We start from the raw sequence: 27,958 nt of genomic DNA, 5'->3' as shown, positions 1-27,958 counted from the left end.
ATCCTGAGCTACATAACCAGTATAACGCCAGCCTGGACTACATTATCCCAAACACAGTAAAACAGCAAAACCAAAACTCACTTACTGTTTAATGGGGGAAATAGTTTTTCACTTTGAGTTTTCATCTTTAAATTAAAAAGGAATGGTCAAATGTTTACTATGTATTTGTTAACAATATTTCCTCTGTGTTTTCTATTGTTTATGTGTTATTCCTCTGATGTATTTTTTCTTCTCAAAGAGATTTTCGGTTTTAACTGGTTACCGGGTCTTACTGTGAAGCTCAGGCTGGCCTTGAACTCATGACCTGCCTCAACCTGCACCATGGTCTTCAACCTGACTGAGGTCTTCCTTTGGAGTAATGCTAATCAATTCTCTTTAGAATACCTAGCACAGAATTCTCTTGTTTGCCTGAAGTTTCAATTATGTGTAGAAACTCAATTTTTTTTGCATTTGTAGTATATTTATAATAACATTGACTTAGCAGTCTCTTTGTTTAGGTTGTTTTGCTGTTCTGAGAATAATATGAACTCTCAGCCTCGAGTAGCTGAACAAGCACTCTGTTGCTAAGCTATACCTCCAGTCCCTTCTCTGAGATTTATTTCATTGCGTCTAAAATTTTAGAGATTTATCTGTATTAAGAGCTGTTTCTGATAGTTTCCATTTTATCTGTGTTTTCTGATATCACTGTTACTTATAGTAGTTCATTGGACTTTTCATTTCATTTACTCCTTGGTAATCTTTTTAAATTTTGTTACTGGTTGTGGGGAAAGTACAGCGATAGGAAAACAAGCTTAGTATACTCAAGACTCTAGCTTCATTTTCACTTGCCAAAATATAAAATAGCCAAATCTGTTGTCTTTGCTTACCTGCTTTCGTTAATAAATTCAGTTAGGGGTATTTTTTAACCTGTAATTGAAACTATATCAAACCATGAATTTTAGGAATCATTGATATTTTAATACTATTTACACTTTCCAGTCAAGCACTGAAACTACTTCTCTGGGGAAACCCTGGCACATATGTGCACACAGACAGGCAAAGGAATTTGTGATGCAGTAATGTTTATAGTCATAAACAGTGAGATTCTGGAGGACAGAGCAGATCGTTGGGGCATAGTTACACATTAGGGTGTTCCATGGGCAGCCAGAGAGCTTGCTCTGTTTCACTCTTCCAATAGAGATGGATCAGGAGCTTTCTGCTCTTTTATAAGTATTTTATTTAGGGACTGGATGGCCCAGCAGTTAAAAGCATGTACTTCTCTTTGTACAGGACTGGAGTTCTGTTCCCAGCACCCATGATGGTTGGCTCGCAAGGGTCTGTAACTCCAGCTTCAGGAATTCTTTTTTATGAGACAGGGTTTCTCTGTATTGTTTTGGAGGCTGTTGGTCCAGCCCAGCCTTGAACTCACAGAGATCCGCCTGCCTCTGCCTCCCGAGTGCTGGGATTAAAGGCGTGAGCCACCACCACCTGGCTGCTTCAGGAGTTCTTAATGCCTTTGGCTTCTACAAGTACTTCTCCTATGCACATACCTACATACAGACCCACATGCATACACATTATTAAAAGTGATTTTCCCTGTTTTTAAGACTGACTAGCATTCCGTGGTATCTGTCTTATTCATCCATTCATAGACATAAGTTAATTGTGTGTGTTAACTGTGGGAGTAATGCTAGGATGATCATGGGATACAGATATCCCTTCACATGTTGAGTTTAGTCCCTTCGTATATGTCTCCTAAGTAACAACCAAATGGTTAGTAGTTCTACCGTTGTTTTTTTTTTTTAAGAAAATGCACATCATTTCTTGTCCTAGCTATACCAATTTACATCACCACCACCAGCACACAGGAGGCCCCTTCTGCCCATAGTCTCACTAACACTTGCTGTCTTTTTGTATTTTGATTAGCTTGTGTCACAGTCCATTCGAGACCTAATTGTGGAACCTGGCACTGCTCAGGTGGCCATCCTACCATTCCATGGGTTGGGGTGTGGCACAAGGCAGACAGATGTTACCAGAACAGGGAGGAAATAGCTTCAGGGAATTTGTTTCCTTGTCTCTTATTCAGTTCTTTCTACTTCTATCACTAGTTCTACTCTTTTCTTGGAGGTATTTGGAGTGGTTTCCTTTTTAACTTTTTAAATTCTTTTTTTATTGCTATCCCCATATGAATGAATTATAATTGTAGATTCATACCCTTGCACTTGTCCTGACAACTATATAAAGGCTTCCTTTCAAGAACCATTTCTGATTTTTAGCATTAATTTTGTTGAGCTATTTGTGGGGTTGATTCCATTTAATCTTTTCAGCATTTGTAGATATATATATATAATCTGTGTATCTATGTATCTAGAAATTGCATGTTAGCTAGAGGTTTAATTTTGAAGCTGTACAATACTTTCCTTTCCAGAGCCATGTTTATTTTCTCATGGGTCTTTGGAAATGGGTAGGACTGGCCAGTTTGAGGATTTTTTTGTTTTGTTTTGTATTGCTGTTGTTTTTGAAAGGCCCTTCTGTTGGAATGTGCTTTGAAAGAGTATCATTTGCTTCTTTTAAAAACTGTAAGACAAACTTAAGTTTATATCTTATCATTATTCTTGACTAGAAAAGTTCCTTAAGTGATAGAGTTTACACATTTCTTTTCTTCATATAAGGCATAAGCCATCATACCCTTTGCTATTGTGACTCTGTTCCTTGTTTCCTTTTGTTATAGCTAACTTTCTCCACTACCCCCTCTACTGTTATATTTTATGGAATAACACTTATTTTCTTCAGATTGTTATAAAGTAACCACACAAATATAATGATATATATGAACATTTAATATCCTTTGCCATCATTTTAGGTTTAAAAATGTTACCATTGCTGGGCGTTGGTGGCTCACACCTTTAATCCCAGCATTCAGGAGGCAGAGGCAGGCGGATCTTTGTGAGTTTGAAGCCAGCCTGGTCTACAGAGTGAGTTCTAGGGACAGGCTCCAAAGCAATACAAAGAAACCCAGTTTTGAAAAACCAAAAAAAAAAAAAAAAAAGTTACTATTATCATTATTTAACCTTTCCTGGTTTACTTTAAGAGCCTTTTTATTTTAAAATAGAAAAATGATAGTCATGAATATTAAATTTTTGAATCTAGTCCATTCATCAAGGCTGGGGAACTCAAGTTTTGTTTTTCCAGTATCGGGGATAGAATGGAGGGACCTTGCACATGCTAGGTGACTGAGGCACATACTAACCTGATCTTGTATCTGTGTAGCAAATTGTTCTGAGTCACAGTTAGCTCATTTTGAAGTGTGAGTGGTAAGCTAGACACATGTTGAGCAGTGCCCAGAGAGTAAAATCAGCGGCCAAGTGTGTGCCACGGGGAAGGTCCCAGGCTGAGAGTGGATGAGGATGGCCAATCTGCAGAGAAATGGGCATGCTAGGAGCTAAAAGTTACCATGTTTTAATTTGCCTTGTGTTTGTTTGTTTGTTTGTTTAGCATTCCATATTGGAAGAAGAGATTTTTAGACATGAAAAAAATGCCTTTGTTTAGTAAATCACACAAAAATCCAGCAGAAATTGTGAAAATCCTGAAAGACAACCTGGCCATTTTGGAAAAGCAAGACAAAAAGACAGACAAGGTATGATTCAAAACAAAACCATTATTAACATGTGTGTATTTCAAGGCCAAGCCCATATAAAGGCTTACTGAAGAATTAAGTGTGGTCCCGGCTGTGCTCATAGGTTGTTTCAGTTTATTATGCAGCTAGTAAATGTTGGGTCTGTTGTACTGAACCTTTGGTTCACTGTCCAGAGCCTCTGACCCACCCCATGTCTCTGTAGAGATCAGAACTGTACCATTGTATTGTGTCATGCTGATGTGAAAGAGAACCAGCACATTTCTTTCACATTGTTCCAAGGTCTGACCTAGGGGACTTCCTCATAGAGAGGACTCTGCTCTGTTCATCATCCTTTTGAAGGAATTTTAAGTCCTGCATATTTCTCTCTGCAGTGACTAAGTTCAAGATGACCTGTTATAAAATCAAAGACCTTAAGGTCATAGTATGCTTCTGTCTCAGTATGTAATAAAACCTGAAACCTTTGAAGGAATTGGAGAAATATCTTGTTCTGATTCTGATATTCTTTAAGATATTGCGCCAAATTTTGGTTCAAATAGAAACTAAAAATAACCTTAATAAAGTATGCATAAATTAAGAAAAAAAAGATCCTAGTTTTCATTATTAATTGGGAAGAGGCCAACTGAGCCCACACCACATCCACAGCAGTGCTGATGAGGATTAAGAGCAGGAATAAGTCTGCTCACTACAGGTGACAAAGCACACTGAACTTTGGAGACATATTCAGTCATATCCGATGAGTAGGAAATACCCATTGTTAAGATCCCACAGTCCCACAGTACCTGGACACACTGTCTGGCACATTTTTGAATTTGTGCACTGTACCAGTCTTTTTCTTTTGGGCCACCAACCGTCTCCCAAATCTTGACACGAAACTTAGTAGTTTTGAATGCTTGGCCTGGCTTAGGCTCATTTTGGGCTAGCTCTTTTTAACTTAAATTAACCTATTTCCCTTTATCTACCTTTTGCCTCTGGGCTTTTTCCTTTTCTTTCCTTCTGTATATCTTCCTTTCACTGCCTCTTGTGTCTGCTGGCTGATGGCTGCCCAGCTTCTGACCTCAGGCATCTCACTCGTTCTCTCCTCTCTCTTTCTCCCTTTCTTTCATTCTTCCCTCTAGCCTAGAGTTCTCCTCCTATTTATTCTCTCTACCTGCTAGCCCTGCCTATCCCTGTTCTGCCTAGCAATTGGCTGTTCAGTTCTTTATTAGACGAAGCAGGTTTCTTAGGCAGGGAATGTGAAACAAATGCAACACATCTTTACCCAATTAAACAAATGCAACATAAGCAAAAGTAACACACCTTTACACAGTTAAGGTAAAATTCTGCAGCATAAACAAATATAACAATGTTTGCCTAGTTAAAGTAATGTTCCACAACAGCACACCAGGAAAAGCATGAGAATGTACACGCATTGTAGTTCAGAGCTTCTCAATGAGAATAGGACCAAGAAAGATGCTCGTTGCACCACACCCACCCGTGAGTGGAGGGGTAGAGAGGGCAGCAGTTGATGAGCTGCCGCCTCCGTGCAGCCACAGAGATGAGCACCACCCATGGAAAGCCGGTAAAAGGAGTAAATTGTGAAAGGGCGCAACTCATCCTTATGTTTCAGATTAGAGGAGCTAGAACTATGTAACACAAAGGTAAGGAAAGTAGAAAAAAGCAAAACAGTCATGATTGTGGAAGTTAGATGACATTAAAGCAAATACCTGAGATTATAAAAAGGTAAAGTTTATTTGTCCTCAGAGTTTTGGAAACTTCAGTCTGTGGTCTGTCAGGCTTATTGCTCTGGGGCCTCTGGTAGTGACAGCACATCATGTTGGGAACATGTGACATGGCCTGTAGCTGGGTTGGGAAAGGAAAGAAAAAAATGATGTGGTTCATCCCACAGTCCCATTGAAAAGCATATTCCCAGTGACTGGGAGAGACCTCCCCATAGGCCCTACCACCACCAGGATTGCCACACTGAGCACATGAATCTTTGGGGAACATTTGAGGTCCAAATTATTGTAATTTCATGAAATATATAAAGATAAAGAGGCACACAAGTGATGGTGTAATGAAAATATGGTCTCCTCACTTGGATTCGTGATAGCAGAAAGCCTTTCTTTGAAATTGTTCTTAAGCCTGTAATAGACTAAAGAATTTGAGAAATGCCTTTTTAAAAGTAGTGCCATGCTGACATAAGTAATTTTTTTGTCATTTGTCTTACTCCCTCCTTTTCTTCTCATTCTGATGACTGATACTGCAGTGTAAAATCAACCAAAATAAACTTTTTTAAAAATAGAGACACAAATTGTTAACTAAATTAGTCTTTCTTTTGTCAACTGTACTAACTAGTTTAATGAGGGTTTTTGAGAAAGAATTCTCATACCATATAATTTCTCAACTCTGGGTTTTTACAAGTCACAAGATTGTGCAACCATCACCACTATTTAATTGAAGAACATTTCCATCATTCCCAAAAGAAACCCACACCCTTTGTAGTCATGCCTCTCAGCCCACTCCCCACACTTGACGCTAACTACATTCTGCCTCTATGGATTCTCTTATTATTCCTGAACTGTAGTAAACTGCTCTAAGTTTTACAGATACAAAAAAAATATGGTTGTGTAGGAGGAGTAAGTATGTCAAAAGCTTATGAGTTTTGACAACTTGGGTTTTTATGCCCAAGGGAGTAAGGATCCACTGAACAACTATAACAAAAGACTTAAATAAAGACTTATAGCTGTTGATAAGTCCTCAAAACACTCTACTTAATTTTCAAGAATACACTTTCTTTTTGTTTGTACCAAGTGAGACTCTGAATATTGTTTGAGACTTCAGTTACATTGTCTAAGAAGAAATATTAGGGAACTTTCCACATAAATTTTAGTAAAATTTTTTAAGATTAAAAAAAGGAATACCTACTAATGTTGTTGCTGCTGCTGCTATTGTTTATTTATGGCCAGAAAATGATCTTTGGTTATAAATAGACAGGGCCAAAGAAGTATGTGTCTCTCTGTGTGTGTATATGTGTTTTCATCTGTGTGTGTGTGTCTGTGCATATGTATGTGTGTGTCCCTGTGTATGTGTGTGTCTGTGTGTGTGTTGTGGGGAGCTGTTTGCTTCCTTAAAACCTAAAATTTGTATTCTTTCTAACTATTAACATACTTTCTGGTCACTAGGCTTCAGAAGAAGTGTCAAAATCTCTGCAAGCAATGAAGGAAATTCTGTGTGGTACAAATGACAAGGAGCCCCCTACAGAAGCAGTGGCTCAGCTGGCTCAAGAGCTCTACAGCAGTGGACTGCTCGTGACACTGATAGCCGACCTGCAGCTGATAGACTTTGAGGTGAAGGCTCTGGACAAGGCTGTCCCTCTTGTTTCTTGAGAGTAAATAATGAGCATCCATATTTGACTTTAAATGACTGATGTCCCTCCTGGTTCCTAGAGTAAATAATGAACGTCCATGTTTGATTTAAAATGACTGATGTCCCAGCAGCAAATAAGTCTGTACTTAAAACAATTAATGTCCATATATGATACTAAACAGCTTTCATAAACCTTTACAGTTAGATTCATTAACAGGCAGAAAGGCATACTGCAGTCAAGTTTCCTGCACCTAGGATAATGACCATTGTTCACAAGAGATAACAAGTACTTGTGTACAAAGTACAATTTCAAGCACACAACTCATTCTTAGAACTACCTTTATGGCAAATATTTCATTATTCAATCCATTTTCATTTATTGGGGTGTGTATGTGTATTTGTTTATGGAGGTAGTTGTATGTCCTAGTTCACATGTGAGAGGATGACTCTCCTGAGTGGATTCTCTTCTGCCACCTTGTGGGATCGGGAGATCAAACTCATGTCATCAGGCACAAGAACCTTTACTCACTGAGCCATCTCACTAGCCCTGTTCATCCCATGTTATAGATAAGAACCCAAGACTCAAGGTTTTAAGTAATTTTCCCAAAGCCATGAAGTTACTAAGCTGGCTCTGTGACTCAAAGACAGTATTATCAAGCCTGTTCTCATTAAAATACTATACCAAACCAAGAATTTGTTAAATGCCAGTATGGTAGTATGTTTGACATAATTTTGAAAGCAGTAACCAAATTTATCTAAGCAATTAGATAAACTAAAAGCAATAAATGTGTTATAAGCAATTTATTATATTATTATTTATTATATACCTTACAGAATAGTGAATACTGTGAATATTTGTAGGAAGACTTATATATTCGCTGTTTAGATGGTAGTCATCCTGTTTTCCTATTTCTTTCTTTTCTCTACCAATATCCTTGGTAATATCAGGTAAGTGTTGTTTCTCATTGATTTTTATAGACAGAAGGTGTACAATTTTAAGCAAATTGCTTTTAGCTTTATTCACAGACAGGTAGAAGGAAGTTAATTACGGTGATTCAGCTGACATCAGGTCAGGGTTCTAGGGATCTATGAAAAACTAGCCCACAGCTCCCTGGACAGAGGGGATAGGTAGAAAAAGTGCAGACAAGACTGGTGGAATTGTAAAACTGGAGAAGAGCCTCAAAGGACCCAGGCTTTAACTCATTTTCCTGCAGATACACCTGCATGTCTTTTTCTTTCTCTCCCTTATTCTGTGTCTCCATTTGACATTTTCTGGCCTGTAGTCTGTGTTCCTTGAGCTTGGCTTGTTAAATCTCTGCCACCACTTATTCCCATTTCTTTTTCAAACTGGCTAAGTGTGGAATCAAAGCATGCATTTACTATGTTCATATACTTAAGTGCTCCTTTATTTTGTTTAAAATTAGATGTCATGAACATAGTAGAAACTTGGCATAGTGGAAAACACTTGAGTTGGTGATGCATGTGTCTTGAGTCCTGCCTCTGCTACTGATTGTTCAACCAGTAAATTAACTCTTTCAGCCCAAATCTTCTCCTCTCTATAGAGCAATGACAGGAACTCACACCACTTCTGTCAGTACTAAACTGTGTAAAAGAGATGTACATATATGCTACACTATATAAAAAAACATAAATGCAAATGTATAAAAATGTCAGAATATTTTCAGCTCCTCTCCAACTAAAATGAAATACAAACTGAATTGATGTGTTACAGCATTTGAAATTTTCATTATTATTATCGTTATTATTATTAATGGTGGTGTGTGTGTGTTTGGTTCACATGTAGAAGATGGAGGACATCCATTCCTACCAGGGATATAACTCGGTTTATTAGGCTTGAGTGTCAAACACTTCTGCCCACTGAGCTATTTAGTGGGACCATTTTTATTTGTTTTGGATATAGTTTGACTGTGACCTTGAAAAAGAAATCGAATCTTCATTCTTGGATTATAATTATATTTCTGTCTCTCTTATTGTGTATATTTCCTGACAGTAGTCACATTGTATGCTACTGTTACCATTGATCTGCTTGAATTAGTTAAGAGATAAGTCTTATGTTATATCCCACTCTATTTTATAGTAGGCTAATCGAAGGAATATGCCCAAGGGTTATTATGCTTTGAAGACCCAGGAAATATGGACCATCAGATGCAGTAACATAAAACAGGTTCAAAGTGCTAAGAATGGGATAAGAAGATAAAGGGCCTGGACAGTACCAACAGACATGCTAACAAGGAAGGGGACTTTCACAAGGGCCCCACCTGTAGCCAAAGAAGTATAATCAGCTAATGTCTGCTGAGAGAGAGCCCTCATTTCTCTATCTAGTGAGATCTAGGCCCCCAGAGCTACATAGTGAGACATTCTCTTGAAAAAAAAAAAGATTGTCATTATAGTGATTAAAAAACAGCAAACAGTTCTTGACTTTATGCATTCTTATGGTACAGTTATTAATGAATTAGATAGTTGGTACATGCGGTTGTTCTCCCCTAGTAAATACATACTTGTTGCCTGAATAAACATTGATGAAAACCATTGACTCTTTAGCATTCTATCACCTGCACAGTGCTGTGAGGGTGGAGGCAGTCTCACCAGCTTTCCTAGCCTGCTTACAGAAATGTGCTACACATCTCTCTCTCTCTGAACCGCAGGCAAGGGCCAGCCAGCCGTAGGCAACACTTTTCCTTTTTGAGACCAGAGTATTAATTCAAGCTAATGACTGCGTGATAAAATTCTTTCTGGTTTCAAAACATATTCTAACCACACAGAACCCCTAACTCTTGTCTCTCAGTTCATAGGCAGCATTCAGAAGCCCCTCCTGTTTTAAAAGCACCTTGGGTGTTAGGACTGTTTCGTACAGCTGAGCTACTGCTAAACAAAGCTGTGAAGCACCTGGAATTTTCTTTGGCCACTCGTTCCAGTGTTACATAGCACTTTGAACATGCTGTTCTGTGCCACCCTTGGTCATACTCCTTCCAGAAGCCCTCTGACAACAGGGCTGATCTTAGGTTGGTTGGTTGGTTGAATGTAGGGTATAATAAAAGAAGGTATCCTAGCCAGGCAATGTTACACACCTGTAACCTCAGCGTTCAGAAAACAGGATGAGATGAGAAGATCGGGTGGTCTAGGCTAGGTGGGGTTACTTAGAAAACTGTCAAAAAGAGAACAGACATCAGCCAGGCAGTGCACACCTTTGATCCTAGCAATTGGGAATGCAGAGGCAGGCAGATCTCTGTGAGTTCGAGACCAGCCTGGTCTACAGAATGAGTTCTAGGTAGACTCCAAAGCTACAGAGAAACCCTGTCTTGAAAAAAAAAAGAATGGAGAGACATCGATAAGTCATTTTTCTTAAGGAAGTAATAAATTATTTAGTAGATAATTTGGGCTGTTTTGAATAGTGATTATAGCATTTCCCAAAGTGAAAATCTTTTACCATGTGTGTTTGAAGAGCACGGTAGTCATTTGACTAGAATGCCTGATGTTTTTATAACTGGAAGGAAAAATTACTATTTTAGGGATAGGCTGCTGTTCTTGCCAGATAACCCAGGGGAGGGAGCATTCTTTGCAGAGAGTGGGGGGGGGACAAAAACATGAAATTTTGTGTAGAGTCCACCGTGGTAGATATGAGATAGGTCGTTGTAAAAGTTTGTATACAGTTTGTGGGCAATAACCAGAAGGAAAGCAATGAACTTAGATACCCCTTGCAGAGAACAATAACAGAAATAGAGATGTCTTCTATAGCAGTAGGCCAGTGGGGTAGGAAATCAAGAAGAGAATCGTTTGGAACAGGGAAAGAGAAGACTTGAGAATACCATGAAAACGAGAGAGTATAAGGAAAATGGTGACTGGGTAGACTGAAGATCTGAAGTTGTTTCTACATGGGGCTGGACTTCACCCCTGTTGGTTCTGAGCCTTTCATAGGGACTAGTATGAATGTGTATGTTGAGTGAAGGACACTGGATGGTTTTCTACACTCAGTATGGTAAGAAAATGCCCATTGCTAGACCAAGACATTTAACAGGGTTTGAAAACTGGGAACCGGAGATTCAGACCTTACTCTGACAGCAGTGGTGTTTGGGGAAGCAGAGACATTAGACTTGACATCAGGGACTAGCTCAGGAGTCTGTGACAGATTCATTTCTCCTTCGAGAATCCAGAGGAAAGTAACCTGGGGAATGGGACAAGAGGGGAAGATTTTGCTATCAGTGAGTAAGAGCTAAGAGACAGACCTGAGTTTAAAAAGACATCTCATTACTCACCCATAAGGTCTTATCTCACCCTTTAAGCCTTAAGTTTCCTGACAGAAAAGAACCATGTGAGAAAAGAACATGGTATGAGGTGGAGGGAGGGCTGACTGACTGACTGACTGATGAACCTACTATCAGTGGTAAAGCCTCTGATATTGTGGCCTCAGGATCAAGCCAGACCTGTGTCTCCAGGTCTGGCCACTATTTAAGACATAGCTATAGGTAATTTTATATTTTGTAATGCAAGGTGGTAAGAGATGAAGGGGTTAACAATGTATTGCATGGCAGGGCTGATGCATTTGCTTTAAAGGTAGCTTTGCCAAGTAGGGGTGGGTGCAAGTCCTCAGGCTGAGTAAGAAAACTGCACTGTGCTGGGCTTTGGTGGCGCATGCCTTTAATCCCAGCACTCGGGAGGCAGAGGCAGGCGGATCTCTGTGAGTTCCAGTCTGGTCTACAAGAGCTAAGTTCCAGGACAGCCTCCAAAGTCACCAAGAGACCTGTCTCAAAAAACCAAAAAAAAAAAAAAAAATGAAGAAGAAGAGGAGGAGGAGGAAGAGGAAGAAGAAGAAGAAGAAGAAGAGGAGGAGGAGGAGGAGGAGGAGGAGGAAGAGGAGGAGGAGGAGGAGGAGGAGGAGAAAGAAAGAAAACTGCACTGTGAACTAGTGATCATCTCTCGCTACTGTCAACAAGAGTGTGTAAGCAAAGGTGTTTCAACCCAAGATGAGGATAGCCACCTGAAAAGTGGAACAGAGGGGAGTTACAGAGAACTGGTTGGTACAGTTGGGCTGGTTGGCTGAACAGCACAAGCTCTTGACTGGTTGTTGCTCCTGGTGTTACACATTCAAGGAAAGAACTTGTAATAAGCAGGAAGAAAGCACTCTTAAAGCTATTTATCTTCCTAACAGTACCAGCTCTTCTACACAGAACCAGGATGAACCAGCTCAACGTTAAATTAACTAGATCATGAGATTTCGGAGTCTCAGAGGATACAGCTGTTGTAGTAACCCATGTCTGCTGGGCACAGTGGGGCTCTCAGACCCGCTTTTATATGTAGCCTCACCACATAGAAAGTCCAACAAAACAGATGCCTAATCACCTCATTAAGATGCTTTAGAGTCCACAATTTGTGAAATATATTTCCCTCCTCCCTGACCCCATTTAAAACCATGCTTTACTTTTGATTTTATTACTTTGAAAGATTGAAATCATAAAAACTGACAATCCAAGCCTTCCCTGTGGAGGTCAGAGGATAACTTCGTAGAATCAGCTCTGTCCATCCACCTTCTGGGGATTGAACTTGGGTCTTCATGGAGCACTTCACCAAGATTTCTCTTCAGCCCTTCAAAAACAAAAATAATAACAGTACCACAATACTGTTACAGTTAGTCTGTTTTCTTGTTGTGGTTGTTGTATGACAGAATACTTGAGACTGGATAATTCACCAGCAGTTATTTGTTGAATGAATAACTGAATGACATGCCAGGGACTTTATTTGGCTCATCACTTTTAACTGAAAAGTTCAAGAGTATGTCCCAGAACCAGTATTTCCCAGCTTTGGTTAAGGACCTTGTCCTAATTTAATTTCTCCAGGAAGCAGAAGGGACATAGTCTCATCTGGAGAGAGAAGGGCGACCCCAGTCCTGAGGTGGCTGATCCATCCCTGTAAAAGCATGTACACAGAGACAGTGGATAGCCCTTCAAGTCTGGCTTCCCTTGATGCAGGAGGGAGATGAGGTAGTAAGGACTTATAAGCTTGCTTGGAAAATACGGGGTTAGGGCTGTGTGGCAAACATTACCACTGTAAAGAAGCTGGGGTGGGGGAAGGGGCTCATGAGTGAAGGGCAGAAGGAAGCTTTGGTGTTGGCGTTAGCGTTCTACTACTACAGGTCAATGCACTAGCAGGGTGACTATAACTTATAGCTGCTCTGCTGTTCCCGCCGAGCTCACGCTGAAGTTTGTTCAGGAGTAGTGGTTACTGGTGGGGTGCTAGTCAGAAGGACAGAGGCCTTGTGGGTGGAGCTTTTCTTGCTCCTCTCTGCGGATCAGCCAGAGCAGGACATACACTATTATTAAAGAGCTTCTTCCTTTATTATTCTCTAAGTGTGTAGTAATTTCTCACTATGAAGGCATATTAATTCACTCTTACTTAGTGTGATTCACTTGAGATTCTCCCCAGCCATTGCCTTGATCAGGGGATTGTTTCTTATTGGTGGGTTCATTGTATGAATGTTGCATGGGACATTCATCCATCCTCACCTGGAGAATATCTGCTATATTTCAAGTTTTATCATTTACAAGTAAAGCTGTATATCCCTTTGTGTGTGGTTTGTTTTTAAATATGAAAACATTTTCGTTTCACATAGACGAAGTACCCATGAGTGAGATTGTTGGGTGTTGCTGTTTAGTTCTGTCTTTTCATTTTATCTGTTCAGGTGCTACTGTTACCTCACTACTGGTTTGCTTTGCAATTTCTTAATAACTAATCAGAATGAGTTTCTTTTCCTGTATTTATTTACCATCATATCTGTTATGAAGTGGGAGCAGTATTGTCCCTTTTTTATTTGATAGCTAAGTTTTGAGAATTTTGGTAAATATTTTTATTTTACTTTTTGTGTGACCATATGCATTATGTGTGTATGCACATGCCACAGCATGCATGTGGAGACAAAAGAACAGCTTTGTGGAGTTCCCTCTCTCCTTCCATTTTTGTGGGGTTTCCAAGGATCCAACTAGGATCTTTAGGCTCCCCCAGCAAGCATTTTACATGCTGAATCATCCTGCTGACCCAGGGGTCTTATGTACATTCTGTGTATAGGTCAGCACCCACGATTTTAAAGCAAGTATTCTCTAACCCTCTGCGCTCGTTTCTTGTCTCTCTCTGTACTCACCTGCAGTTACTTCTGACCATTTTACTCCTTTTCTCACTTTCTTGTTTGGTTTCAGTCCATCCCTTACATGTCTTTCATCAACTCATTAAACTAATAACTGCTGACCTTTTGTGGATTCACCAGCTAATGAGTGCTCTTCAGGCTGAAAATCCATTAATTAATATTGTAATACTAAATTACTACATTAATTTTTGGTCCATTTTTGTATGTAGCTTCCTTCTATTCAACAACATTTTGGTGGTTTTCTGGCCACTTCTGCATTCCCAGTTTCTTTAATTCTCTCTGTCTGGACCCTCTGGTCTGGTTTGAGAAGTGGTCTCTGGTAGCAAAACTTGTTCCTGTTACCCACAGGGGCTGCCTCTGCCTCTGCATGTTTGCTAATGAACTAGAAGAATGCTCTCCTCTGTGTGAAAGTTGGATGGAGCTCTGTAAAGCTTCATTGCTGCTGTTGACTGGAATGCCGTGTGGAAATGTTCTTGTGGCATTTTACTGGGAGGTATGAGAAACACAGTCTTATGACATTTCGAACAGGGCTGGCATTTATTCCACAACATTGCCCAGTAAAATCTAGTAAGGTTTGCATACCACAGAATCTCTTTCATTTAAAACTGTATTTATGGTTACAGATATACCTTATAATCCTCATAAAGGAAATTCCGGTACTATGACCATTTTTTAAGATTTTAAAATTATAACAGCAGCTGATTCTGAAGTGCTCCCCTCCCATACTGGGGGTGGGACAGCGCTGGTTGCTGCCCAGCAAGCAACCTCCTCCAGGTACATCACAGGGTCTCAAGATTCACTTCCTGCTTTTTTTTATTAAGATCTACATTTGGGCATGGTGACTTAATTTTAAGGAAGAAATAATTTGCTTTCATAGTACTGAATTTTTGTTTCCCTGTCTCCTCAGCCCCCTAAATCAGCCAAACCCCCCTTAATTTTTCCACTACTTTCCCTCTAATTTCTTAATATTTTTCTCTGCAAGAAAGTGACACCAATGGACAACTGTAGCCGTTTCAGGTATTTAATCATTGCTGATATTTTGATAGTCAAATTTCTTACTTCTACTAGCTAGTGAGACCACACTTTTTATTGCATACATTTGTGTGTGGGCGTGTGCCACAGCAAGGGTATGCAGGTCAGAGCACAGTTGCAGAAGTTGGTTCCCTCCTTCCTGGATTGCACTCAGGTTGTCAGCCTTGACAGACAACACTGATTGTGACTAACTTTTTTATTGTTCCATTATTTTGTTGTTTTGTTTCTTGAGACAGAGTCTCACTGTGTAGCCCAAGCTGGTCTGGAACTCACTGTGTAGCTCAGGCTAACCTTGAAATTGTGATAGTCTTCCTCCCTTAGCCTCCTGAGTGCTAGGATTACAGTTGGAAGCTACCATACTCAGGACTTGCTGCTTTTTATTATATAGCAGCTGGAATAAAGTTCTATGTGTCTGTATAAAAACAGCTGAATTTTGTTATCTAAAAGAATGATTGACAAAGAAAAATACCTTTTGAAAACTTCGTCTTTTCGTTTTGAAATAGTTGTTGATTACTAGCAGTTGTAAGGAATGGTTCCAAGAAACTCCATGGACCTCACGTGCTTTTCGCAAGAGTGAAGTCCTGCAGAACTGTCCCAGCCAGGATGTCAATGCTCTTTTCCACTAGCACAGACATCCCTCCTGGTGTTACTTTCTAGTGACACCCACTTCTCTGTCCATCACCACCACATCCCTGACTTCTAGCTGTTCTAAACTGGACTGTTCTCCATTCTAGAACTTTGTTATTTCAAAACCCTCATATAGATGGACCCATCTAGTGTGTAACCTTCTCCAGCTGGTTTTTCATAATGGGCACAATTCCTCAAGATCCATCGAGTTTCTAAACTAAATCTATATATTATTTTGACTGCCGACTAATTAATTAGTCTTTAGTATAGATGACCACTGTTTGTTTAACCATTTGACTGCTGAAGAACTTCTGAGCTGTTTCCAGCTTTGGCTACTACAAGTAATGCATGAGCCTCATGGCCAGGTAATGGCATGTGCTTCTTTCTCCATCATGAATGCCTAGAGTGCCTAATGCTAGTTCTTATGTGTTTCTTAAGAAAACACTGAAGTGTTGTATTTCCTTTTTTAAATCTTCATATTTATTACTATTCTTGTGTGTGTGCATAGCACACCTGCAACAGCCACTCCTGTGAAGGTCAGGAGTTGGTTCTCTGCTGTGAGGCTGCCAGATGTAACGACTGCCTAATTTGTTCTGGTGCAATGAAACTTCTGGAGTCAGAAGTCCAGATAAAGACTTGAAAAATCCAAGGGAAGCAGAGGGATTGGCTGACCCTCTCTCCTGGTTTTTCCTGAACCATCAGCAGCAGAAACTCCCCAGAACTCCTCCTCCTCACTTCCTGTCCTAGAGAGGGAAGTGGTGGGTGGGGCTCCTAAATCCTCCAAGAACTTCATGGCTAATCCCGGTCAGCCCATCACTGACACTGTCCTTTGATTTGAGGTTGCATTATCGACACAGTGGATTGGCTGTAGCAACAGTACTCCTGCAACACTCCTTCCATGGATTCGGAGTATCAAACTCAGGTCCTCAGCAAGTGCATTTATCTTTCACCTACTGAGCCATCTCCTTGCCCCTGTTTTACATTTCCATCACAGTGTGAATTTCTTCATTTTTGCTAGCATTTCCTGCTGTCTTTAGTTTTCATTTCAGTCATTCTGATGGATCTATCAGAATGAGGAATATGCATCTTATGGTGCTTTTAACTTACACTTCCTGAAGGTAATGGTGTTCCTGTTTTAACTATATGGCCTTTTTGGTGAAGTACCTTTTCATGCCTTCACCCTTGAAGTGTGTACACTAAAAACTGGTCTTTTGTCATAGATGTGACTTACAGTATTTTACCCCCACTCTGTCCTATCTCTTCGTCTTAGTGACAGAATCTTTTTGAGAATAAAAGTTGTTTGGTTTCAGGACTTTTTGTTTGTTTGTTTGGCTGTTTGGATTTTTAAAATTGTTTATTTTAGTGTGTATTATGTTTTGCCTGTCTGTATGACTGTGCACCATGTATGTACAGTGCCCACAGGAGCAGATGTCAAATCCTCTAGGACTGGAGCCTACAGGTGGTTATGAACCACCATGTAGGTGCTGGGAATTGAATTTAGGTCTTTTGGACAAGCAGTCAGTCCTTTTAATTGCTGAGTCATCTCTCCAGCCCCTGATTGTTTGTTTGTTTGTCTTGTGTGTATTCTTTTGAGACAGGGTCTCTCTTATATTTCCTGGCTGTCCTGGAACTTACTTTGTAGACCAGGCTGGCCTGGAAGGCACAGAAATCTGCCTGCCTTTGCCTCCCAAGTGCTAGGATTAAAGACATATGCAACCACTGCCTGGCTAAAGCACACTTCTAAAGTAATTGATTACTCTAATAGGTATTTATTGAGTACACACTATATTCCAGCCCATAATATATACATTCAAATGGGCCCTGTATCCTTTAGAGCTAACAATACAAGAAGGAAGTTAGAAACAAAGCCCATTCCTTTCAATGCACTATCTTATGTATTGGAAGTCAGTTTAAGATGATGGCTAAGAACTGAGACCTTGAACTCCATCAAGTGAGGACAGAATCCTGGCTGTTCCATGCACGTTCCATGCCCTCAGTGTCCTTGTTTATAGTGTGCCCCCTCATAAGTCTGCTGTAGAGATTGAATAGTACATGCCAAGCTGTTGACATAAGTTCCTGGTACGGCTTTGGTGCTCACAAAAGGTTTGCAGCTCTCACAGGAGGTGGAGGTTAGAGGTAGTCAGAGGAGAGACCAGTTATTGTAGACAAAGGTATTACTAAACTATAGTAAGGACATTCATCTCAGAGGAGAAATCCTGAAATGAATATTTAAAAACTAAACTTTGGATCAATATGTAGGTCACAAGAACCAGACACTCATCTCTGGGGGAGTATCCTGAACTGAATCTTGAAAACTGGACTGTGGAATAGCATGTAGGATACAAGAACATGAGCCAGAGCTGTGTGAACACTGAAGACTGTGAGCATACATCACATAGTCAGTTGGGGACAATAGGACCTGATGCAGGAATACAAAGTAATAGGCAAGGGCCATGTAATGGAAGGAACTGGACTTTTTTAAGCAGAAGGGAGATACTGAGGAACTTAAGGGAAGAGACTGGTATCACTTCTTGGTAGCTAATTTTGCAGCATGAAGATACTTTGAAGGGGACAGTAACTGTCAGAGCCGTTGGCAATCAGTTGAAAGACAAAAAGCAGGATAATTGGTGTTGTTCTTGCTCCCTCTTTTTATATGTGAAACATTCGTGGATTCTTTTATGAAATGATGTGTGAAGACTCAAAAGCCCTGTCCAAGATTGGCAGTAGTTCCTCTAACTCAGGCAATTAGGACCGAAAGTCTCTTTTCCTCCTCTAGGCTATGTGTAATTCACATAGGTAAGACATATACATACAAGTTACATATTACATAGGGGAAACTTACATTTTAAACTTACACCTCATTTTAAAAAGTTTTAAAGGCCTCAAGGGAAAAGAGTAGATAAACTGAAGGGATAGTGTTGCCCAGAGTTAGATGTTAAAAAAAAAATAATTTGACTCACATGTTATTTATTCTTACCTTCTATTTTATTTTCTCCCATTCATGGGGATTTAAAGATATCATTTACTGTTTTCTTCTTGAGAGGACTAAAAAGAGAAGTATAAAAAATTATTCAGTTCTTACTGTGCCTTTGTATTTCCAGTTGTGCAAGTGGACTTCAGTTTGCCGAGTTGCCCACCATACACACTGGGTAAAGAGTTGCACCCACTTAGTGGATTTTGTGGAGACAAATGAAAAGAATAAATTACTGGTCCTGTATTTTATATAGGATGACACTATCTCTATGACAGTGTGTGTTTGTATCCCACATGCCATAGAGTTTATCCGTTTAAAGTGTATCATTTAATGGTGTCATGTTTCTTCAACAGGGAAAAAAAGATGTGACCCAGATATTCAACAACATTCTGAGAAGACAGATCGGTGCACGGAGTCCTACTGTGGAGTACATCAGTTCTCACCCTCACATCCTGTCTATGCTCCTCAAAGGGTGGGTACCTGGCTTCCTTAGGAGTAGCTGTTAAAAAGTATGCAGTGCACCTCCTTGGCCCCATTTGGAGCTGCAGACTTAGTGTCTGCAACGTAAGAGCGGTGCTCCAGGTCCGTCTCTAAAATGGCTTACGCTGAAGGGAAGTCCTTCCTCTGTGCTCTCGTCTCCTCAGTTGCTGTCTCCTGCCTCTTTCCTCTGCCTTTTTGCTGTCCATGTCTTATTCTGTTATATTTCTTTTGCTTCCTCATCTGTTCCTAACTGCCCAGTTACTATTTTTCTGCTTGCATGATGTTATGTCCCATCATCACACACTCATATGCATTCAAGCACATACATACATACATATACATACATACATATATATACATATACATATATATATATATTCTAATTCTACAACTCAAGCAGTAGAGGTAAGCATTCCTGCAGAAGCTAACATGTCAAGGTGGAGATAAATTATCCCTATGGGAATACAATAGATGTTGCTAAGTTTATACAGAACTATAAAGAAAAATAAGCCTGAATTCTGGCTGGAAAATAGAATCCCCTGTTACTGCTTTTGAAGTCTATCACATGTGTGTCTTGAGCATACTGAGACTACTCTGAATCCTGGAGATGGGTGCTCTGGGTGACGTTCGGCATGCAGACAGCAGGTGATGGTCCTCCCCTGTGCTGCGTTTCTGTTCCTGTTCCATAGCTCAAGCCAGCACAGCTCATTTCACTGCAGAGTAGTCTTGTTTCCAGTGCTGTGGGGCCACATGAAGTCTGTTTCACCTGTGTCACATTCCTCCCTTGTCAATTTATAAATATTTAATTGTGCTAAAGTGATATGTAGCACAGTTTGAAGTCAGCTATATCAACAAACAGAAACTCTTTGTTTTTTCTCCATCCCTCTGTCCCTTTGCCCTGTGATAGCCATTATTCATTTGAGTTTTAAAAATCATAATTTACCTCTGTGTTACAAATAATTCTTAGCTTTTGAGTTGATGGACACTACTGGTCTATTAAGTTAATAGATTCCCAAATGATTTTTAATCTGTTAGTCACAGGGTGTTCTGACACAGAAGTAGACAAGGAAATATGACTATTTAGGGGTTAAATTCATCACCAAGATAAGGCTTGGGCCTGCAAGATAGAAGCCCCTCCGCATCACTGCAATTCTCATCAGTCAGTTCTGCAGACACTGCTTCTTTCCAGGGATTCTCACTCACTGGGGCAACTCAGACATAAGGGGGAAGGGGGAATAATTGTTGATGCTTCTGAGAACAGGACAGATAAGGAGACACACTGGCTGGAATAGCTCTACCTCATCCAGTGTAGGAAGGAGCACTTCACATAGTCCTTTGTTGTTACTATATTATCTTTTGTGAAGTCTTTGAAAATTGAGGCTATGGTCCATTTGTACATCAAACAGTGGCATTATTTAGGGACTCAATGGTGACATGCTATACTGACCACAAGTTCAGCCACGAGGAATGTCACACAGAAAGAAACTGATACTTGTATAACAAGAAGAATTGTTTGTATGCAATGCATAAGGAATTTAGAGTCCACATTTTATGAAAATGTTTTTTTAAGGATCATTTCATTCTAAATTAATTTCTCTCCTGGCTGAGACAGATGCCATTCCAGCTGAGGATGAGGTCATTACACTTCTCTCAGTGTTCCATAAAAAAATCATACCTATGAGATGCTTCATCTAATGTTAAAACCACACATATCTCCCCAAATCTTACTTTTTAAGTTCACTGGGATTTTTTCAACTGTCTACAAAAGTAGCAACTGCAAGAGTTCGTGTACCTATCATGCAGCCATAACTATTTAGCTAGGTGTGCGACACCTCTCCCCTGTGCAGCACCCGATCGTTTTGATTGTTTGTCTGTTTGGTTTGGTTTGGTGTTTTGGTTTTTTGAGACAGGCTTTCTCTGTATTGCTTTGGAACCTGTCCTGGAACTTGCTCTATAGACCAGGCTGGCCTGAAACTCACAGAGATCCACCTACCTCTGCCTCCCGTGCTGGGATTAAAGGCATGTGCCACCAATGCCTGGCTGCACCCAGCCCTTTTTAACTGAGGAATTTTAAAGCAATTCTCTAAACACTTTGATAAGCATCTCAAAAAGAAAAGTAATTTCTTTTAATCACAGTATATTTAAAGGTTAATAAAAATTCTGTAACAACCAATACCCAGCCTACATCAATTTTCCTTGTATTGTTTTTTTTTTTTTCCCTACACTTGACATATTGAAAAAGTATCCTAGCAAGGTCTACTTATTGTATTTGGTTGTGATTTTTCTTGGCCAAAAAATTTGAAGTTCCTCTCATGCAGTACCTCATCCATCCATATATTTCTGTGCTGTGAGTCTGATACAAAGTGAGTTATCCTGCACAATGTCCTCTGTCATGGAGTGGTCACACTGCTTTCTCACAGAATAATTTAAATTGTTATATGATCTGGCCTGGGGGTGGTCAGCAGGTAAAAGTGCTTGTTGTTCAAGCCTGACACTAAACCCGGAACCCACTCTCGAAAGTCACTCTTTGGCCTCTATGCATAGCCCCTCCCCATAGTATTAAATTAAATGAATTTTTAAAATAATAGTAAAGGTAAATCTTTCCATTATTACCTGTTTCTAGGCTACAGTTTCTATTTAAGGACTTGATTAGATTCAAATTAAGCTTTTATTTTGGCAGACATATTTTACAGGGAGTTCCTTGTAGTCAGTATTCCCATCACATCAGTAGACATCCCTCTAGCGATGTGGAGACTGAGTCCTAGACTCAAATGGCAGCATCGAATAAATATAAAGCTTTCAGTCATCCTTACACTGAACTTTTTTATCAACTAGTGATAAGCCTTGTCTGAGCTTGTCATTTTGTTAGTGGTTACAGAAAGAAAATTTTCAAAATCAGCCCTTTGTTGGCTAGTTTTCTAAAAAATGGCATTTGTGCACTATGACTGTTATTTTCAAGTAGAATTCATATCAGAGAGGCGGAAAGAATCCCTGTTTTCATGTTCAGCCTGGATAAATTATTGTCCTAGAAACTTGTACTGGTGTCAGTGTTCTTCCTCTCACTCCTCTCTCCCTGTCTCATCTGTCTCTGTCTCCATGTCCTCCCACACACGAGCATACCTGTCTTGAATCTGATTCACTGACTGATGAAATACTCCCACATCGGTCATGGATTGTGCACAGTTTTCTTAACATTCAGTTAACTGTGGCCTTTTCTGGACACAGTCTTTAACCTCACCAAAACACTTTGAAAGAGCTTCTTTGCTTTCTGATGCAAGAAGATCTACCAGACCCAACTTCACAGATCTGGACCCTGGTTCTTTCAATGAGGAATAATTCTTGGGGAAATTAGTCTGAACTCTTGGTTCTTACTCACACTTAATTGTTACCATTCCTAACCTTTCTCAGTAGACACAGTTAATTCATTATTTTTAAATCATGCAGATACTTCCCGATTAGGATCAGATCTTCTTGACTATTGAGTAGGTAAAGTGTTCAGTAAATGGCATTTTATGAGATGTTTTCCAACAGCTATCACATGGCATTGTTTGTTCCCAACAGTAACAACAAGTCATTTTCTTTCGTATAATACAGTCTTTGTTCTTGAGATGTTCTTACACAAGATCTTTCTTCTGGCACTTTCTGTGTAATGATCATTGCACTCATTACCAGTTGAAACATTTGCTCTTTTATTCTTTTTTATTTAAAAAAACACTTTTTATATTTATATAAATTTTATCATATCAATTAATGCCTTTTTGATATTAATGACCCCATGACCTAGGAAAAAAATCACACCTTGAATTCAGTTAATGCTGTCCACATGCACAGGTGTGCAAGCATGCACAAACATTGGCAAATGTAACTCTCATTCCTTCAAGAGTAACCATGAATTGCTATTAGCTCCTTTGCCAAGGGTGGGCCTTCAAGTAAAATTTTTACTGGATTGACCATATTGAGGTCTTATACAGATAACCACAAGTCCTGTGAATTGATGTTTCATGTCTGAAGTCTGTACTTCACAGCTCTCCTCCTCGTCTGCCACCCCTTATATTCTCTCTGGCCACTTCCTCACGGTGTTCTCTGCACCTTGCGTGGAAGTTAAAGACTTAATATTCAGTCACAGCTGAACACTTAGGATTTCTTGTACCTGGTACCTTGACCACATTCACTGCTGTGCAGTGCAAAAAGTGACTTCTCGAAGTAAAGTTGAGTACAACACAAATGTATGGGTATAAACAAACATTTAGGAGGCAGTTTAGCAATATGACCATTTAATAACAATAGTAAGTGTCCCCCATAGAACCTATGATCTCCCCAGTCATAGACTTTTGACTGGTTTTACAATACCAGTTATTGAAATCACTCCTATGGAACAGACCTCTTATCTAATTTTTTAAAAAATATTTTGTTACCTCCATAACCATCCTCTTACCTAATTTTTTAAAAAATGTTTTGTTACCTCCATAACATGGGCAATCTTGCCAGCTATGTTATTATTATAGCATATAGGATCCAGTTGTGGGTGAGACTATTGGTGTCTTTTCTACTACAACAGCGTTCAGTGTACCCCCCCCCCCCCCCCCCCCCGTACCTCCAGCAGAGAAAGAGTTTCCTGGTCAGTTCAGGTTGATTTCTTTAAAGACATTTGCTCTTACATTTCTCTTTAAGGATCTTCTAATATGCTGCCTTTTTAAAAAATGAACATGCATACTGACACAACTGGTAAGGTTCAGATTGTGTTGTCTCAGCTATAAATCAGGGGGGAAAATATGATTCAGTTTTATAAAATAGTGACTAATTTTTACTGGTGAGCTGCCCTAGGCTAGCCATTGTGGCATGATTAGTCACAGGCTCTGTTACTAGGAAGCTTATCTAGGAGTAGAACAGATTAGGTAGGATAAAGACTAATTTTGCAACTTAAGATAGGCGTAACATATAGGACACTTCTTTATATAGTAAGCAATAACTTACAAATCCAGAACTGTCAGGTTGAAATGATGAGTGAGTTATAATAGACCCCATAGAGGGTATTGGGGGAAAATCAGAAAATTCCCAAACTTCCTATTGTGTTCCTTACTTTAAGAAGTGCTGTGTCAGAGAACAACATTTTCCACTGTTAGGAACAAATTGCTGGGATGAATTGATGAGTGTTCTCCCCAGTGGAGTACTTTATAAATGTTCTCTAGATTCCCAAAAATAAACCATCGGTGCATCACAGATGGTTCCAATAAACCTCATGAAATGAAAGGAAAAATAGAACTAATTATACCCAAAACTTAGAGTGGAAACTTTTTATAGATGGAAACTAAATTCAGGAATGAGAACTGTTGGCTGGAGATCATTTGTCCTTTGTATAAGCCAGAGTTTGAGTCTCTCTAGAGCTCTGGTATTAGTAGGTTCAGTTCGAGTTTGAGGTTCATTGGATTCATCATATGCCCACACAGGAAAAGCATGCTAGGCACTAGAGTTCATGGGAAAGTGAGGACAGGATCAGTGAAGAGGACATAGACACCTACTGGGGCCTGGGAGGAATAGGGGTAGGGAAATGTAAAAGGATGAGTGAGACCTTCCCAGAAACTAAGTTCTTTGAAATGACGTAATAGAAACTGACTTGTGACTTAATACAGTGGAATACGATACTACGCAATGAGAAATGCTGATGTAAGGTTAGGGGCAGCTATGTGGGAGTGCAAAGGAGGAAGAGTACAAAGGATGTGAGATGGGCATTGAATTAAGTGCTGAAAGATGCATTCGTGGTGCCAAGTGTATGAGGGACACTCCATCCCAGAGAACTCAGTCCTCTAAGGACTGAGATGGGACAGTAAACCGGTGGCCTCAAGCCAGATCCTGAAAGGTCACAGATATCTTACCAGTGAGTATAGATTTTAATTAGTCTAGGTACTGTGTTTATCTAGTTCTGTTCTTTCTTTAGGACAGTGCTTCTCAACCTGTGGGTCATAACCCCTTCGGGGTCACATATCAGACATTTACATTATAATTTATAACAGTAGCAAAATTACAGTTATGAAATAGCAATGAAGTAATTTTATAGTTGGGGATCACGACAACATGAGGAACTGTGTTGAAAGGTTGCAACATTAGGAGGATTGAGAGCCACTGCTCTAGGCCAATAGCCTTTATTTTATAACCTCTTTAATACTCTAACTTGTAGTAAGATAAGTGTAATTAGTGGTTTTTCCTTGGCATTTAAAAAATTATGTCCCTCTTTACATCTTTAATAACATCCCATGTTATATCTAACAGCAGTGAATTCCAGTAGGCTGATTTCTAATATAAGATTGCTAATATAAATTGGCATTTCTTATATTCTAAGGAGAATTATGTCTATCTGAATATATTGGTGTTCCATGCTGTTGTGCACTACTTAAGGGAATACCAAAATTGTGCTAAATAGTGATTATCATTTAGCATAAATGAAAATAAATCAGTACCACCCTGAACTATCTTTGTAATTTCCCCTACTGCTTTTTGTCAATTTGAATGTTATAAAGTAGCCTACTTCCCAAAGTGTAGGAAAGGGAATTTTATTTTTGTATCTGAATTTCATAAAAATAATATGGTCATATGAAAAAGTACATTGTTCTTTATTACTTAACCAAATGTTATCATTTGTAGTTGGTAAGTTTTCATAAATTATCTTAAAGATGTGTTTTTAATATGTAATTATCATTATGTGTATATATGCATCTGTGTATAGAAAAGTGCATATGAGTGCAAGTGCCTATGGAGGCCAGAGGTGTTGATTTGCCCCTAGAGCTGGCGTTGACTGCTGGTTTTGAGTCATCTGACAGGGAGCTGGGATCCAAACTCAGACCCTCTGCAATTACAGTATGTGCTTATAACCACTGAACCATCTCCCCAGCCTCTAAAAGTTTTATTAAAGAATTATTTAGTTTTGGTTTTCAGACATATGATTTTTATTTTATTTATTAAAATGCAGTCTTCTGCCACAAAATTAATTTATGTTGGTATTTTTCTTTTTAAATTTTTAAAAATAAGCTTTATTATAGAAACACTTGTAATTAAATAAACACACACACACCAAAATAAACCAAATAAGCTCCTACAGTTGAATTGGCATTCAAAATGGAAGTTGTGAAGCTTCACCTTAAAATTTATACTTTCTGAAGCACGGAGGGAGGGAAGAGAAAAAGAAGGAGGCAAGAGGAGGACACGAGGGACCAGGAAGATTGAGTCAGGAGAAGAATAGAGACCAGGAAAAGAGATACCTTAATAGAGGGAGCCATTATAGGTTTAAAGAGAAATCTGGCACTAGGGAAATATCCAGAGATCTACAAGGATGACCCCAACTAACAATCTAAGCAATAGTGGAGAGGCTACCTTAAATGCACTTGCCCTATAATGAGATTGATGACTACCTTATATGCCATCCTAGAGCCTTCATCCAGTAGCTGATGGAAGCAGAAGCAGAGGCCCACAGCTAAGCACTGAGCTGAACTCCTAGAATCCAGATGCAAAGAGGGAGGACTGATGAGCAAAGGGGTCAAGGTCATGGTGGGCAAACCCACAGAAACAGCTGACCTGAACAAGGGGGAGCTCATGAACCCCAGACTGACAGCTTGGAAACCAGCATAGGATGGAACCAGACCCCCTGCACATGGGTGTCAGTCAGGAGGCCTGGGCAATCTCTGGGTTCCCTGGTAATGGAACAGCATTTATATACCTAGTGTATGAATGGACATTGGGAACCCATTCCCCATAAAGGGATACTCGCTCAGCCTAGACACATGGAGGGAGGGTCTAGGCCATGCTCCAAATGAGGTGACAGACTTTGATGATTCTCCACAGAAAGCCTCACCCTTTCTATGGAACAGAAGAGGAATGGGATGGGGGTTGGTGGCGGGCATTGGAGAATGGGAAGGAGAGGGAACTGGGATTAATATATAAAATAAGATTTTTCTAATTTAAATTTTTTAAAAGGAAAGAAAAATTTTACACTTTCTGTCTGAAATATAATTTATGTACTTAACCCACCACAAAAACCAAACATCCGTGGCAAAATCAAGAGCTAGGAGAACAGTAAGCTGTATGTCCCCTCTCATAACTAACTCATGGTACATTTGAGTGATAAGCCAGTTCCGTTGTGACAGTCACACCATCCTGTTCTCAGAGAAGACCACACTAGCGTGCCTTTTCAAGAGCTGAGACATTTAGAGCTTCTCTTTTCCATAGGCCTTCTACTGAAACCACAGATCTTAGTGTGTATTTAATTGAAGTAGAAAATTATTTAATCTGTTTAAAACCCTGGTAGAATGTTCTTGTTTCTCCATGTTCTACAACTGCAGCTGCCTCTGCTCTGTCTCCCTACACTTAGCACACACTTGTCCATTGCATGGTTCAATACAGGAATTGTCTTCTTTGGGATGTTACCCATTTTCTTGAAATGTTACCACACAATGAAATGTGACTCAGTCCTGTGTTCATTTGGATGCTGAATTGAACATCTGAAAGACATGTTATTTGGAAATGAAACGGATGTGGTGTGCCAGTCTTTCTCTGTCTCTACAGCGGATACCATGTTTCTCTAGTGGACCAGTGGGCCAGTCAGTAGACAGTCCTCTACTCTTCATCTATTGCTTACAAGCCATATTATATATAATTCCCTCCTGTCCTTTTCTTTAACTCAAGATGAGTACTCTGCTGTCAAGGAGTCACCACTGCTTCAGAACTAACATCTCCAAACTAA

At 39.7% G+C, this 27,958-nt stretch overlaps 1 protein-coding gene across 6 annotated transcripts in view; it reads left to right on the top strand.

The window, feature by feature from the left end:
- Cab39l (calcium binding protein 39 like) overlaps positions 1-27,958 on the top strand; it is a 106,174-nt gene that overhangs the window by 46,033 nt on the left and 32,183 nt on the right. For all 6 annotated transcript variants that reach the window (XM_040740543.1, XM_040740538.1, XM_040740541.1 and 3 more), the window contains 3 exons: positions 3,475-3,616; positions 6,778-6,942; positions 19,101-19,219. In XM_040740543.1, the coding sequence (XP_040596477.1) occupies positions 3,506-3,616; positions 6,778-6,942; positions 19,101-19,219 (395 nt within the window). In that variant the 5' untranslated portion in view covers positions 3,475-3,505. The remainder of the gene's footprint in view (positions 1-3,474; positions 3,617-6,777; positions 6,943-19,100; positions 19,220-27,958) is intronic.

This window comes from Mesocricetus auratus, unplaced genomic scaffold (assembly GCF_017639785.1).
Source record: "Mesocricetus auratus isolate SY011 unplaced genomic scaffold, BCM_Maur_2.0 Super-Scaffold_100707, whole genome shotgun sequence".
Lineage (NCBI taxonomy): Eukaryota > Metazoa > Chordata > Mammalia > Rodentia > Cricetidae > Mesocricetus > Mesocricetus auratus.
The sequence above is the reverse complement of the archived record's forward strand: the minus strand, read 5'-3'. Positions and strand labels throughout refer to the sequence as shown.